Source organism: Pomacea canaliculata, linkage group LG11 (genome assembly GCF_003073045.1).
Source record: "Pomacea canaliculata isolate SZHN2017 linkage group LG11, ASM307304v1, whole genome shotgun sequence".
NCBI lineage: Eukaryota > Metazoa > Mollusca > Gastropoda > Architaenioglossa > Ampullariidae > Pomacea > Pomacea canaliculata.
The window spans coordinates 1220302-1235909 of record NC_037600.1 but is presented as its reverse complement, the minus strand read 5'-3'; the positions used below and the strand labels follow the sequence as shown (position 1 = coordinate 1235909).

The 15608-nt window shown below is 38.2% G+C and overlaps 3 protein-coding genes and 1 long non-coding RNA gene across 5 annotated transcripts; 3 read left to right on the top strand and 1 right to left on the bottom strand.

Annotated features, from left to right (window-relative positions):
• Window positions 1–9: 9 nt before the first annotated feature.
• On the top strand, window positions 10–4031 carry LOC112574992. 2 transcript variants are annotated; one of them, XR_003101547.1, is made up of 4 exons: window positions 10–78; window positions 558–635; window positions 1327–1462; window positions 1793–4031. It is a non-coding gene; the product is annotated as an uncharacterized LOC112574992 (long non-coding RNA). The 2 variants fall into 2 exon arrangements; XR_003101546.1 differs by having other exon boundaries at window positions 71–635.
• Window positions 4032–4288: 257 nt separating this feature from the next.
• Window positions 4289–4965, top strand: LOC112575630 (complement C1q-like protein 4). The gene is made up of 2 exons (XM_025257608.1): window positions 4289–4394; window positions 4568–4965. The coding sequence occupies exons 1-2, from the start codon at window positions 4289–4291 to the stop codon at window positions 4963–4965; spliced, it is 504 nt and encodes a 167-aa protein (XP_025113393.1).
• Window positions 4966–7145: 2180 nt separating this feature from the next.
• Window positions 7146–10209, top strand: LOC112575619 (HRAS-like suppressor 3). The gene is made up of 3 exons (XM_025257594.1): window positions 7146–7292; window positions 8399–8585; window positions 8962–10209. The coding sequence occupies exons 1-3, from the start codon at window positions 7181–7183 to the stop codon at window positions 9194–9196; spliced, it is 534 nt and encodes a 177-aa protein (XP_025113379.1). The 5' UTR covers window positions 7146–7180; the 3' UTR covers window positions 9197–10209.
• A 1138-nt stretch (window positions 10210–11347) lies between these two features.
• LOC112575863 (complement C1q-like protein 4) lies at window positions 11348–13827 on the bottom strand. The gene is made up of 3 exons (XM_025257961.1): window positions 13704–13827; window positions 13344–13480; window positions 11348–12182 (listed from the first exon to the last, which is right to left on the bottom strand). Exons 2-3 carry the CDS (start codon window positions 13459–13461, stop codon window positions 11785–11787), a joined length of 516 nt encoding a protein of 171 aa, XP_025113746.1. The 5' UTR covers window positions 13462–13480; window positions 13704–13827; the 3' UTR covers window positions 11348–11784.
• Between the last annotated feature and the right edge of the window lie 1781 nt (window positions 13828–15608).

The window sequence follows — 15608 nt, the reverse complement described above, 5'->3', positions numbered from 1 at the left end:
CACTTGTGCCGCAATCAGGAATATTTTCAACAGAGGAGATAGAAAAAAGGAGGTTGCTTGGTGCAATTCAAAGTGCAGGTACAATTTGTTTTAGTTTTTAACTTACTCGAAAATTGTACCAAAAGGATTTTTTATGAAACATAAATCATGTTTAACTTGTGTGATATTTTGCAACTTTCTTGAAAAGGTGTGAGTGAGTTTTGCTTTTCGAATAATGACTATTAGGTCTTGTGTTCATATTATACATATATATATATGTCTGGCAAACAACACAAAGATGTCGGATTTAATACTGAGAACTTCTCCCGATTAAATCATTCTAAATGCAATTGTTAGCCTATGACAGTTCTAAAAAACTTTATCCGTGCTAAATATAATGATGTACTTATTCTTTTACTTATCTGTCTCTGAAGAAAAATGTTTCAGGTGAACTAAAGCTTTGGATAGTCATTATGATCTTACAAGTAGACTAAGATAGTTAGGAAAGGTGTATTCCAACATAACATAATGGGTGGTCTGAAAAAAGTTACTAATCACTATTTTTTTTTTGTCTGCAGGAAAATCAGTTTGTTATGGTGATAACCCACAGACAAGCAGTATCAATCAAATCCACATATAGTTGTACCCTGATGTAGGTAAGTTCAGAACAAAACAGAATATGAGACATTATTTACAAGTGTAATCGATCTCTATAATTAATGTTTGATACTCAGATTCTTTTACCCACAATTATAGCTAATTGGAATGTTCATTTTTTAAATAGAAACTTGCATTTAATAAATGTAATAAATAAAGAAAGTGAACTAAAATGGTTTGTGTTAGGGATTTTTTCAAACAAGTGAACGGTCTGAAAGATTCTTTTGTCATAAAAAATTGTAAATCCGACCCCTTAAATGTTCATCAGAAACTGCTAAATTTATCTCAAATGTTCATAAAAAAGGCCTACACCTCAAATATTGTATGTCCTGGTGGGGAAGAGAAGATTAGTCATCTTACAAGGTAGAGTATTCTGTCTACAGTACATCATGCACATTATATTAAGCTCACCTTTACAGGTGAAAATGTGCGCTACAAATTGAGATTGCAAATTATTATTAAGATATATGCTTAGCTAAACTCACAATTACTCAAGTAAAATGTTAATGTGGAGACACCTTGCCCTCCCACAGGATACACAGGGCCCAGCATTTGACTCTGACGATGTTTTGTTTTAATTCTGATTAATTTTGTGCTTAGCTGAAAAAAGGTCATTATCAACATGGATTGACAAGTATTGACATGCACAGACAGATGATAGTATTGTGAGGTCTGTTCTGTCTGCTAAAGTGCTCTCAGGATGACCGGGTACTTCAGGCTGTCACAGGTGGCTGCTGCACTTTGATTAAAGTACAAGAGGTTGTCGACAGATGTTCCGCACGTGATCCACGAGAGGTGAAGAGAGCGACGATACGGCGATGACTCGGTACAGCACTCGTCAGGTTCTCTTAGTGAGGCTGTGATTGTGACAGTTCGCTTCTAGTGTCAAAGATGCTATTTCTATATTTTATTGTTAACAACATTCTATACATGTACATATTTTAGACACAGTAGCTCCACTGTAAACACCCACACAGTCATTTTCTTGGCAGGAAGTCTGAGCGATATTTCTCCTATCTCCACTCATTTCCTCACTTATTTTTAATCTTTTGAGACAGAGACTGTACTATTGAGTTATGCCCTGTATAGTAGAATGATTGTCTATTATTGTCAAATGTGGGGTTATTATTTTCACTTTTTTATTTACATTTCACAGAGACTGCGAGCGTAACGAAAAAAGTGGACAAGTAGCTGGTTGGTAGGATACGCAGCGTCTGCAACTTGCGTGCTAGGAATTTCACAAATACTGAGAAGTGACACTGACATGATAAACAATGGTATGTAGAAAGTAAAAATCACGTCGATGAAAAGCTTAACATTGATAAGAAAATTATTTTATTCATTCATTAATTTATAAATGTCTGTCTACCAACACACTATTTACAGACAATAATTGTCGGATTGTCATCTTAATAATTATTATTATATCATCATTACACACCTGCCATACGACTGTTTACAGACGATGACTATTGATGTATGACACCTGTCACACAACTGTCCAGCGACAAAGGCCCTTTCCTGTCATTCTGTCCATCCTTAACGTGTTCCATCAGTAAGCCAAAGAGCTTTTCAAAGAAAGTTTTAACGATTTTTATGAAGTTTATGAGGTTTACCGAGGTTTCCAGCTGCTACAGATCCGCAAACACCTCCTACACAGTGTGGGTGGCTTCATACATCACACAGCATTTAGTGTACTGACCACAGCAATGCCATCGTAGACACCACCAGCCACAGCAAAGCAAACATCTACTTTCCTTCTTTATCAAAATGCTTATCTTTTGTAAATTTACTTATCCGCGCTTGTAAACTTTCTGGGAGAAAAACAACAAAACGCTGCAGCACTCTGGCAGCCAACCTTATCATCCAGTTTCTGAAGTATCTGTTGTGCGACAATAATGAAAAAGTGAAAAAGCAATATTCGATTCCTTAGTCCCTGTAAAGGTCTGATTGTGGGTCCTGTCGCGCAGTGGGTACTTTCTGAATACATGCAATCGTTACTCAGAAGTGAATCTGAGTAACGGCAGACGTTGATAATAAAGTGTGTATGTGTATGTGTGTGTGTCAGCAGGAGGAAGGTGTATAAAGAGAACGGCCACTATCACACGAAGCCATAGATTTTCTTTTTAAATAGTGTTTATAATGTAAATATGTGGTTTTAATACTGTTAATCAAGTGAAAGAAGAAACCCTTAAGACCCTTCTCAATCGGCCCTCTCATCTCCACCTCTATTACCATTCACAAGTTGTAAAGGAAAAAAAAGTTTTATTTTCATATTTTGTATTGCAAGGGCAAACCAGGGGAGATAATTTCTGTTGAACTAGTTTTACTAAAGCATAGTTATTTCCCTTGATAAAGCATAATAACACTAACGACCTGGCCTCACAGTCGTTTCAGACCTTTTCCAAGCCAAAGGATCGTGTCCAACGCCATGTCAAAGCTGCGGGACAAAAGCTGTAATTTGTTATGTAACAACTGCGAGCACTTTGCCACGTGGTGTCGCTATGGGTACGAAACAGTCGGCAGGCGTCTTACTGTTGTAAACTGTTCATTGCAATCGCTGCTTTCCTCTTTATACTTGTGGGTAAGATATATCGAAACGTTTCTCTTGAAACCAATACAAGTGGTTCGTGATCTTTCATCCCCAATGTGGATTAAAGTATTAAAGACGAACCAGGAACCATCAATTTTGCAATGTTTGTAACGGAATGTGAATTGGATTTTTTACACATTACAATCGGAGAAGACAAAGAAAACAAGTGACTTTGAAATTTTGATTTATACTGCCTGAGTGTTGTAGCACTTGCTGTTCTATTCTATTACAGTGGATTTAACTGTAGTTAGGCGCTGCATACGACATTTCTTATCGTCGATCGTTGTATTGTAGGCTTCTAAAATCTAGTATTGGAATTGAAGCTAATTTAATTAATAAACAAAGCTTTTCCGATAAAAGTTCAATGTTGTATAACTTTGCGACAGGTTAGCTATTACACAAAGAAATGTATGGGTAGGAACGACAAGCAAATGTACGTGTTATACGTCACCAAGGGACACTGCTGTCACCGGCGATTATGCAGCAAGTGTGTTTGTGTGTTTGTGTGTGTGTGTGTGCACGTAAGAGTGTGAGAGAGTGTGTTGTGATTGTATGAAAATACTGCACCGGAGCATTTTGTTGACATGAAATTGCCTATTTCTCTCAAGAAACCCACAAAATGTAAAACTAGATAATTTACAATTTATGATTATAATGAGACTGGTATCAGTTGACCAGCTCATAAAAGAAGAAGGTTCAGCGAAAGTTGAGAGCTGACGATGTTGGAGGTATAAATACAGTCACATCGCCTGTCTTCTCAACCCCTGCTCTCATCAGTAACCGCTGTTTGACGACTGCAGGATAGTAAGTGAATCTGATTATTTCACATTCTGTTCTCATGTTTATCACATTAACACTAACCTAAAGTGCTTCAACACTAATATTTCTGTAAACTAAAGGCCAGGAGCTGCGCCATGAAGTTTGCTCTCACACGCACTCACTCACACACACACACACACACTATACACACATTGAATACTTGAACATACAAACACACAGAAGCATGGTTACCTTGCTAATATCGAAACTTCAATGTCCAGCTGTTGGTGACAACTCATGATGGCAATCGGTCTGCTGGTCCTGTTGGTCCTCATGGTGTCCAAAGTGGACGCAGATGACGTCAGCTATCTGCAGAAAGAGACCACGGCACTGAAATTAAAGATTGGTAAGACTGAATATAACAATGATATCAATATGCTCGGCTGAGGTACTGGCTCTCAGTTTTATTTGTCTGTAAAGTCACATATGTCTTATATCTCTACTACATGTTCACATCTCTAGCTTCTCTAGCTTCGAAGGCCTTGGCAACATCTACAAACATGATTGTGTTATTTTCAGATCTTCTCTCCAAACGAGTTTTTTTCAAGGCGACATTTCAAGATCCCATAGCATCGTGTAAAGGAGACCAAGCGGTCATCTTCGACAGCGCGCAGACAAACGTGGGCAACGCCTACAGCTCTACCTCCGGGGTCTTCACGGCTCCTTTCCGCGGGGACTACGTCTTCGCTTATCAAACCTTCTCTTATGGCGGTGCTGATATCAGCTGGGATTTGTACATCAATGACCAGATGGCGCTGCGAGCTCGATCTCGGACTTCAGACGACACTAGTAACGAGAGTGTGCTGCCCGTCACTCTACAGGCCGGAGACCGGGTGTATGTCAAGAGTCATCTCGATTTGACATTTTATGGACGGAACCATAGCTTTTTTGCCGGGTGGCTTGTCACGGCATTTTAGGCTTTGTTTACTGACGGAAAGAGGATCAAAACAAACGATATCAACCGCGTTTATTGATTTTGCCTTGACGTATCATTCTAACTTACTCCTGCTATTGTTGTTTTCTGCTTTATTTACAAGTACAACCACTCTGTCATCTCTGGCAAATATCAAACATCAACACAAACAAATGGATAAAAAATGTTTCTATGTTAAAGTGCAAAACTAAACGATATAATAATTGAAGTCCAATAGAGAATGTTTAAAATAATAAATACAATGCTATCAATAATTGTTTAGGACGGTTACGATAACCGACATTAATAAGAAAAGAGAGGATTGGTGTGATGTTTAAATAGACACACCTTGGACTTGTCTTGCAGTTTTGACTATAAAAAGGTAAACATTGTATTTTGGCAGAAAAATATTGTCTGCATTGGAAAAAGTGTTTTTGTATTAATGAGAACCAATTTTATTTTAGGCTCCTTTCTGAACCTCTTGAAAATAAAGAAATATCTATTGCTGCAAAACTGTTCTGTGTTCGTTTTTTTTTTGGTTTTCTAGCTGTCATTTGTAGTTGTAGTAGTCTCAATGGTAGTACTAGTAGTGATGGTGGTGGCAGCAGCAGCAACATATCGCTGTCCCTTTTTCGTTAGCACCGGGAATGAAGACATGTCGATGAAATCCCTCCCCCCTTACAGAGATCAGAGATAATCGTAAAGTTGTATTAATGAGTGTCTCCCGTAACCAAGGAGATTGCTGTGACATCATGAGACACCATGGCGCTGGTCGATTAAAAAAGAGGAGCTGAATATTGTATTCAGGAGGCTCAGTACTTTCCATACTGATCTGTTAAGAATTTTAAGAAATATAAATATAAGTACACACTTTAAAAAAGGATATCATCCAAAAATAAGTTTGATATATTATAGAGGGCGTGCCTGTCAGCATGGCGCATGAATAAAATGTAATGCTGACAACAAGTGAATGTCAGGCCATAACAATGATTCATCGTTTTATTATCTTGAGAAAATATATTACCATGGAACAAGAGACTGAATCGATCAACCATCCGAGCCACTAAAATACGATCCTGTCATGCGCGTCACACATGCGCAGTCCATTTTGTCTTGTTAATGGTCTACAATCAACATCAAGAGTTCAGATAGATGAACAGGTGATTGTGTTTGCCTATACTGAGGGTAGTTGGCAAGGTGAACAGTTTTGAGTGTTTTGACATTGCGGATTCAATTCTTGATAAATCGTTTCTTGGTACAGCAGGTTCGGATTTTATTCTGTGCTTGAAATAAAAATGTTCTTCAAGTTATTAGCAAGGTTAATATAGTTTAATTTTTGTAGAGGTACCTGCAGGTTTATTGTTTTCTTTTTGTTGAGCTTTACTTCAGACACGGATTGTGAGGGTGAAGACATCACAAGCGAGGTGATTCCCTGGCTGGACTGAACAGCTGTTACAAGTCCATCAGTTCTCTGATTACTTTTGACGAACACCTGTAAACAATACCTTAGGCTCAATAATACAAAAGAAAAGGTTTGTTGAAGTTTTTCTCAGCAGCTTTGCGATTACTTCTGACAATACAAAATTAATTTATATGAAAAAAAAAACAGTCAACCAAAAAACCAAACAATATATTCGTTCATTAAATTGTCTTTCATTGCTTAGAGAAATTGAAACTTGGTCGTGGTGCATTAATTTACGAAGACAGAAACTTACCAAAAAAATGAAAAATATAACCTGGACAGAAAAAAGATTTAAATTTACTATAATGCTTAATATTTCCGAATTAAGTCTAGTCCAAAATATGTTCAGGCTAAAATACTGGCGTAGACTAACCTCAGGAGGTTTTCACACGAATAATTTACACTTTCTTAACGAGTCTAGTGGTTCACAGCTGAAGTGTGGTCAAGACATCCTCACGGATTCAGAAAGAACTGCCAGGCTTTCCACTCCCGGTCAGGGACAAAAAACTTTCCCAGTCCTCGTCGACACTGTCTACACCAGTTTACAATGAGACAACGAACAGGTAAATCACAGAAAAAAGCGACCATCACTAGAGGCTCTCAAACAATATGTCGCCATGTATTTTATTTTGTATGATGTACGTGTGTCAGGTCACGTGTGCATGCAGTGTGTGTACTCAGGGCAGCATTGCTGGTCACGTGCTTAGTGTGCGCAGGCGCAGTCACCACAGTGTATTGAGCACAAGCCAGCAGAGACATGGCGAGCAGCGAGGTCGTGAGACACAACAGGACAGTGCTGGCCAGTCTCAAGGAGGGCGACTTAATAGAATTTCCTCGGGGTGTATATTCACACTGGGCTGTCTATATAGGTGAGTGATGTAGGACATTCACACTGGGCTGTCTATATAGGTGAGTGATGTAGGACATTCACACTGGACTGTCTATATAGGTGAGTGATGTAGGACATTCACACTGGACTGTCTATATAGGTGAGTGATGTAGGACATTCACACTGGACTGTCTATATAGGTGAGTGATGTAGGACATTCACACTGGACTGTCTATATAGGTGAGTGATGTAGGACATTCACACTGGACTGTCTATATAGGTGAGTGATGTAGGACATTCACACTGAGCTGTCTATAGAGGTGAGTGATGTAGGACATTCACACTGAGCTATCTATATAGGTGAGTGATGTAGGACATTCACACTGAGCTGTCTATACAGGTGAGTGATGTAGGACATTCACACTGGACTGTCTATATAGGTGAGTGATGTAGGACATTCACACTGGACTGTCTATATAGGTGAGTGATGTAGGACATTCACACTGGACTGTCTATATAGGTGAGTGATGTAGGACATTAACACTGGACTGTCTATAGAGGTGAGTGATGTAGGACATTCACACTGAACTGTCTATATAGGTGAGTGATGTAGGACATTCACACTGGGCTGTGTATAGAGGTGAGTGATGTAGGACATTCACACTGGACTGTCTATATAGGTGAGTGATGTAGGACATTAACACTGAACTGTCTATATAGGTGAGTGATGTAGGACATTCACACTGGGCTGTCTATATAGGTGAGTGATGTAGGACATTCAAACTGGGCTGTTTATACAGGTGAGTGATGTAGGACATATGCGACCTTAGCATTGGACATCGTCTGAGGGAAAGTAGTCTGGGAATCTATCTACCGTTGTCTCATATTTTATTAACTTAACAATACTTTTGACGATGAAGGGCCGGTGAAATGACAAGAAACTGAATGTTAACGCCCAGGAATCAATGAAAATGTTTATAAATAATAGTAGAATTCACATGACTTCATGAACGCAGACACTGGTAATGGCATTAATTAAAAAGACAACGATATTTTAGTAACCTTTGTTAATTGCTTTGAATACTTGCAAATCCAGCAAAAGAAGATCAAAAGGAAATCGCCTGGCAGTTGTTCTCTTGTTTCCAGGTAACGAAGACGTGATTCACCTGGCAGGAGATGACAATGACGGAATCAACGCAGAGATGCACTCCGCTCACCTGACCAGTTTCAGCGGTCAGTGCTTTGAAAAGGCGGTTATCCGACAGGACAACTTCTTCGATGTTGCTGGTCTTAGCAAGGCAAAGCGCAATAATGACAGGGATGGGAAGAAACAGTGAGTTTTCTGTTAACTGAAGACTAGCTTTCGTTGATAATCTGTTTGAAATTAGTTTGGATGTACTGTGGTGTTCACATTTTCCTTTGCATTTTTATGTGTTTGTTGGTAACTGATATTTATTTTAACAAATATTGTACTTGAAAAGTCTTATGACTAAGGCATTCTACTGTCTTGTAATTCAATCAAACAATGAAATATGACTTATTTTACCTCACACGGTGAAGGTGACCAGCTAAATAAGGTTCTAATAAGACAGGCTGATTGATTAGTTACACGAATACAATCAAAACAAACAGGAACGGATGAACAACAAGTAAATTAATGAACAAATCCCAATGTTTATATATTTAAAATATTATTTATTATTTCTTAGACCACTGCCTCGTAGTCAGATCGTGAAGAACGCCAAGTCGAGGCTGGACGAAGTGGGTTTCAATGTCCTGAATAGAAACTGCCAGCACTTCGCCACCTGGTGTCGCTACGGAGTGGCCAGCAGTGACCAGGTCGACTTCTTGTTGGTGGCCACGGTTTTGAGTGTAGGTGTTGTCGCTGGAGCTTTCATTATAGCTGTCGCCAAGGGCTGTAACAAATGGAAGTACCCACGTTAGACCTTGGTCTTGTCCCCTGCTTTATTCAGTGCCTAACAGTTCAGCCATGCTAGGAGGTTTGTTTATTAAACAATTATACTAAGTATAGTCTTTTATGGATATTGTGTGTATATATATATAGACCTTATACTCGCATGTGTACTGATGTGGGTTGCAATAGAGATGGCTACACCCGTATGTCTCACCAAAAGGTGTATGTTTGCAAAATTGTAAATGAATGACCAGGTTGATTATATTACAATATGAATGTATTTACTATTCACATCTATGTAAAGATGTTTTTCACACTTTATATGTTTTTAAATTCACCCTCCTCAGTTAAGGGCTATGGCTTACACTAAATAAAGTCTAAAAATTCTCTCTCTCGCTATTTTAAAATTATACAGTATGCACCACAAACATATAGGTCATGCTAACCTTTCTGTCAATAAGTGTATTTTTAGTATCGAAATATTTTTCATGCTGTATTTGTTCCTTAATCGTTTATTTGTTATCTATAAGCAAACTAATAGTAAAATTGTGTTCTTGTAGTAGAGCGTGTAAAATGAGAGAAGAAAAAAGCTATTCAAACAAGTAAGGAACTAAGATTTCAGTCCCCTGGTCTGAACAGTGTTCATGGGAGTATGCTGGTCTGTGAGTGTCAATAATAATAATAATAATGATGATGATGATGATGATGATGATGATGATGATGATGATGATGATGATGATAATAATAATAATAATAATAATAATAATAATAATAATAATAATAATAATAATAATAATAATAATAATAATAATAATAATAATGTTTTTATTTGGTAGACATGTGTCATACATATGCTTACAGTTGCTATTCAACCATACATTTTGTAATATGTCATAAGTAAGCATCACCTCTGGTCTTGTACTGCTTTTGTGTAAGATTAAAAATAATACTTGCGATATTATGTACTGAATGCAGCTAAGGTAACAGCATACCTGGGTAGTCAGGTCAATAAAATATGTTTACGAATTGTGGATTAAATTAGACAAAATCACCGAGCACTGTGTTGTCCTCATCAACCTAGGCTGTCAATTGTCTGTGTCAGTTGTTTAGGTTGGGGTAAGGAGACTTTACAAAAGTCAAACGGAAATAAGTACAGAAAGCAAGAACGTGGGAACAAATTAATTGTACACTGTCTGTAAGGCTTATTCAACCCAAGTATACACACATAAGTTCGTGTTGAGCATGGGGCAAATATTTATGAACTGCAGGTAATGTTTGAGCTGTCTTCAAGAAGTGAAGCAGATGGCAGGTGAGGGTAATGCTGAATCCATGAAGGCAGGATCAGTAGGAAGATGATGTGGGGATTAGCAGTCTTTGTGCAGACATTCTGACTGCACGGGACCATTGACAGGTAGATGTACATTGATAATTAGCAGTCACCTGCACAGTCACTCTGACTTCACCAGGTAGCCACCCATACGAGTCTTAAATGAATTGCACCTGCTCCACGTAGGTTAGCAGACTGCTTTAGGTGAAAGACTAGTAACAAAGGGTAATTGATATTAGATAAATAGAGTGAAATGTGTGAATTATGTTTTGTAGTCTAGACATTCAGAAATACCTGCAGTGAGCACGAGACAGGCTGGTCATCTGTTAAAGCATGTGAGGATATCATCTGAAAAAGGGGGACTACTATTGACATAACAGCCAGCTGTGTAGTTCGCTCTCTTGAGTAGAACATACAGACATAGTTACTCTCATCAATTAATTCACGAAACTTTCCTGTCAGGTGAAGAGTGCGTGTAAGTGCATGCGTGCATGCGTGTTTGTGTGTGTGTGTGTGTGTGTGTGTGTGTGTGTGTGTGTGTGTGTGTGTGTGTGTGTGTGTGTGTGTGTGTGTGTGTCCTTGTGTGTGTGTGGGTTCAGCAGGTCATGCAGTGGATGTCCATCTCGACTTTCTCTATAGATGATGGAAGCTGGCTGAGCCTTCTCCATTTCCTGATAGAAAACAATGTAGCACATTGTAGAGTCGCAGACCTTGTGTTGTTTACTCACCACAATGTTGTGTGTGTGTGTGTGTGTGTGCACGCGCGCCTGTGTGTGTGTGTGTGTGATCATAACATCTGCCATCTCCTGATCACAGGCATTCACACTAAACAACACCAGGAAGAGTGAAACACTTCAGTGAAATAAAATAGTTTAATGCGGAAAATGCAGCCACGTACTTGATTAACACTCGAAATGAGAAACTGTTGAAAAGTGAAGCCTTGTCTAAATTTGGGGTAGGCTGCATCAGGATGCGTATAATAATAATAATAAGGATCAGAATAATAACAACACGGACTGGACCTTAAACACAAACTGAATCCAACGCAGAAATCCACAGAGAAACAGTGATTGTTATTGAGGCAAACAGTCTATGTCATCCTTTTTTTTTCAGTTATTACATGTTAGTATGTTTTTAGTAAGAATAATAAAATAAATAGTAATCATAACAACAAACCATTTATGTGGATATCAGTTTCAAAACATGAAAAGTTAAATTTTTTTGAGTTTTATTTCAGTACGATGAAACAGTTTAAAATAATTGAAATCGGCACCCAGATAGACAACAATCTTAGGGAATAGCCCTAGCCAGGTACCCAGCGAAGAAACTATGATTAATTCCCCAAACGTCGATTGAAGAACGGCTGCTCACCGAGACTTTGTCTCCAACCTTGAGGGCCACCGGGTACACGTACTCGTTGCTGGTGCTACCCTGAGTCGTCGACTCCGCGCGCAGGACCATCTGGCCATTGACAGTCAAATCCCAGTTGGCATCGCCTGCTCCGTTGGTGAAGGACTGAACCAAGAAGAAGTAAAGACCTTTGATGTCCGCCGTGAAGACGCCGTTGGCGGAGCTGTAGTCGTTGCCAATGTTCTCCAGGACTTTGTCGAACACCACAGTGCCTGGTGCAATTTTTGGTGTTCCCGAATTAAATGTTGCCTTGAAGTACGCCTGCTGCTCAAGGAGAGCTGAAAATGATGGCGATGGGCTCAAACAGCAATTTTATATAGAAATCATCTGGCTGTAGAATCAACGCTAAGGAAGATTAGAAGCATTAGAAATGTACTTTAATATCGATGTATTTGTGTACAAACTATGTGTCCCCAAATAATTAGATAATTACAGTATCAAAATTTATTTGCTCCATTTAATCAACAAGTAAACTCCTACAATTCTAGAATCCTCGAAGATACTAAAGTAAATTTGAAGGTGTTGTAATCAGTAGTTTCGAAATAAAACCCAGAATAACATAAATATACTACAAGATTTCTGTATTTTAAAGTAATTAAATGCTAGTATTATTAACTTCCCCTTAGTGTAATAGAATAATATCAAGCATTTACCCTAGTAAAAAAAAAACAATCACAAGAAGGACGAGAAACAAACTATTGAAACGATCAGCACCAGCCACTACAGCAACACTAATGTATCTCAGCAAACTAAATGTTGATACATCAAAGTGTCCCTATTTACAAATCAGACGATATGTAGGACGACCCCAAAATTATTGGTTAGTAGTAATTATATCACCTTACTTAAAAGTGTTTGGAAAAAAACGCGTCTATAAGCATTTAGAAGAAGAAATAATGTAGAGGCAAACAAATCAAGTGGCTTGATTAGAGATGAGTATGTCTTGTATTGACAGTATAGTAGTGTATTAGTAGTAAAGTGTAGTAGAGTGAGGTAGAGATGTAATAGAGATTGCACATATATCACTGTTCAGACCGTTAGTTGACCAACAAAGGTGAAGCAGTCACACAAAACAATCCTAAACACAAGCAGACAGAAGCACGATAGAGAAAAAACTTTGAGCTCACTTTGACGAAAATCATTCGAAAGAGGACGAAGGATAAGAGCGAGAATATAAGTCCTCAAGCCCGTTAGGTCAAAGGACATTACTCTCAATAATAATAATAATAATGATGATGATGATGATGATGATGATGATGATGATGATAATGATGATAATAATAACAATAATAACAATAATGCTCATATACATGAGTTATATAATAGGAATAAGTGTCAAGTGTTGAGAAGGAGAAAGACTATCTGACCGAAGGAGATTACTTCACCAGAGCGAGTGTCAGAGGCAAGAATATTAATATCAAAATTATCCTTAGTCTTACCAAGCCTCGATTTCACTGTCTTTAAGACATTCTGAAGGTCAAGGACGTCATCTTTTAATTCACGGGAGTCCACTATGGACACCATGATGACCAACAGGACCAGCAGAGCGATTGCCATCTTGAATTATCACCAACAGCTGGACATGTGAGGGTTGGACATTAGCAAGGTAACCAAGCTTCTGTGTGTTTGTCTGTTCAGGTATTCAATGTGTGTATAGTGTGTGTGTTTGTGTGCTTGACAGAGTTGATAAAGCAGCTCTTGGTCTCTGATACAAAGAATTATTAGCACTGGAGCACTTTAAATAAGAGGTTAATGTGATAAACATGAGAACAGAATGTGAAATAATCAGATTCACTTACTTTCCTGCAGTCGTCAAACAGCTGTGAGTTACTGATGAGAGCAGTGGTTGAGAAGACAGGAGATGTGACTGTATTTATACCTCCAACACCGGCAGCTGCTCATCCATCGTCTTTTATCAAAAGCATTCTGTTGAAATCAAACATCAAAGCTGTCGCCAACTGACAATTTGAAATAAATATTGTTGATAAATGAAAAAAAAAACATTGCCAACTAACAGAAGGATCACACACGGGAACATGAAGCAAGGGTATCCATAATGTCGTTCTTCTATTCTACCCAACCGTATCACAGGTATTTTTTGCCATTTTGCCAGCACACTATTCCTTCAGGTTTAAACCTAGTTTTACACTATCATGTTACATCAGGTGGGTAAACATACATGCATCCCACTCTTCCAATCAATGTAAAACTTTACAAAAGAACAAAACCAACGGCAAAACAACAACAGCTGGTGCAGAACCCAGACAATCATTCCACAAATTAATCGTTTAATAATACTGTGTATGCTCTTTGTTCAATTGCAAGAGCTGGATACCAACTGGGAAGTAAATTGATGAAATCAAGATTTCTATGGAAAAGAGAAGTTAGCAGATGGTGTGCTCCACGTCAGAAAATAGGTGTACATTAGTACACACAGTACACATAGTACACACAGTACACTCGAGAATACAGTATACAGTAGAGTTAGTACACATAGTACACACAGTACACACAGTACACTCGAGAATACAGTATACAGTAGAGTTAGTACACATAGTACACACAGTACACAGAATAGTACATAATACATATGGTGCACACGGTACATATACCACACAATGCATACAATACACGTCTTGTATATAATAATAATAAAAACATTTGTATTGCACCTTTTTCCAGCATCAGCCAGACTCAAGACACTTTACCTATAGGCATGCAAGGACATCATATTAACTGATACACATACTAATAATTAACTAATATAATATTTATCAATACATTATGTTTCTAGAAGATGTAGAAAATGTTATTGCCATGAAACATGCTTTCACCCTTTCTTTAGTGATCCAACCTGATATAATCCAGCAGGCCCTGCAGGAATAGGGATGCAACTTGCAAGAGCTAGGGGACAGATGAGATGGAAGACATTTTACTGACAGGAGAGTCTGATATGAAACATCCGTATATAGAGTTCGTGCATTACACATGGTACATAGAATACATGTAGTGTATACAGTACATGCAGTACAACAGCTATATTTAGTACAGTTAGTATATACAATACACGCAGTGTACACGGTACATGCAATATAAGATAGCACATCACAATAAAAATCACAACAAATGGCAGCAAATCAGAAATGAAAACCAAATGTTGACATTTATAAAAATACCAAGGACCGGGATATAATAAACTCTTACATCTTCTTGGATACTTAAAGATACCATGTTATCAAATATAAACTTTTTGTACTTTACATGTGAGCGGTTTTTTTACTTTTAAAATAAATAGCATGTCGAGATGTTAGTGTGTGTGTGCGGTAAACAGTCTGCTGGCGTTGATGCCTCCTGCTGTGGGCAACGACAACAACCGTTATACAAAACAGACCATGCGGCAGACGATTTTTTTTCTCCATTCAAACGTGTATTGACATCGTCCACACTGTGGATTCTTTGTGTACCCGGGTCTGTTTTGTCAAATGTTCATCAAAGCTACCCTCAGCAGGAGGCCATCACGCCAGCAGACTGTTCACTACAGGGCATCACGGGATATATGTTCTGTTCACAACTGAAAACAAAAGCTAATGTTAAATATATCTTTTTTTTTGTTTTCTGTCTTTTTAGGTTTTCCGCCATTCTTACAAAATTAATCATTTTCATCATCATCCTTCTCCTCATCTGACAAGTTGTAGTTACCTTTT

Bases quoted from the DNA above. Each gene is read 5' to 3' on its own strand.
- LOC112575863 (XM_025257961.1), bottom strand. From the start codon at position 13,461: ATGGCAATCGCTCTGCTGGTCCTGTTGGTCATCATGGTGTCCATAGTG. The intron at 12,183-13,343 runs GTAAGACTAAGG...CATCATTTTCAG, and splicing joins GACAGTGAAATCGAGGCTTG to CTCTCCTTGAGCAGCAGGCG.
- LOC112575630 (XM_025257608.1), top strand. From the start codon at position 4,289: ATGGCAATCGGTCTGCTGGTCCTGTTGGTCCTCATGGTGTCCAAAGTG. The intron at 4,395-4,567 runs GTAAGACTGAAT...TGTTATTTTCAG, and splicing joins GGCACTGAAATTAAAGATTG to ATCTTCTCTCCAAACGAGTT.
- LOC112575619 (XM_025257594.1), top strand. From the start codon at position 7,181: ATGGCGAGCAGCGAGGTCGTGAGACACAACAGGACAGTGCTGGCCAGT. The intron at 7,293-8,398 runs GTGAGTGATGTA...TCTTGTTTCCAG, and splicing joins ACACTGGGCTGTCTATATAG to GTAACGAAGACGTGATTCAC. The intron at 8,586-8,961 runs GTGAGTTTTCTG...ATTATTTCTTAG, and splicing joins GACAGGGATGGGAAGAAACA to ACCACTGCCTCGTAGTCAGA.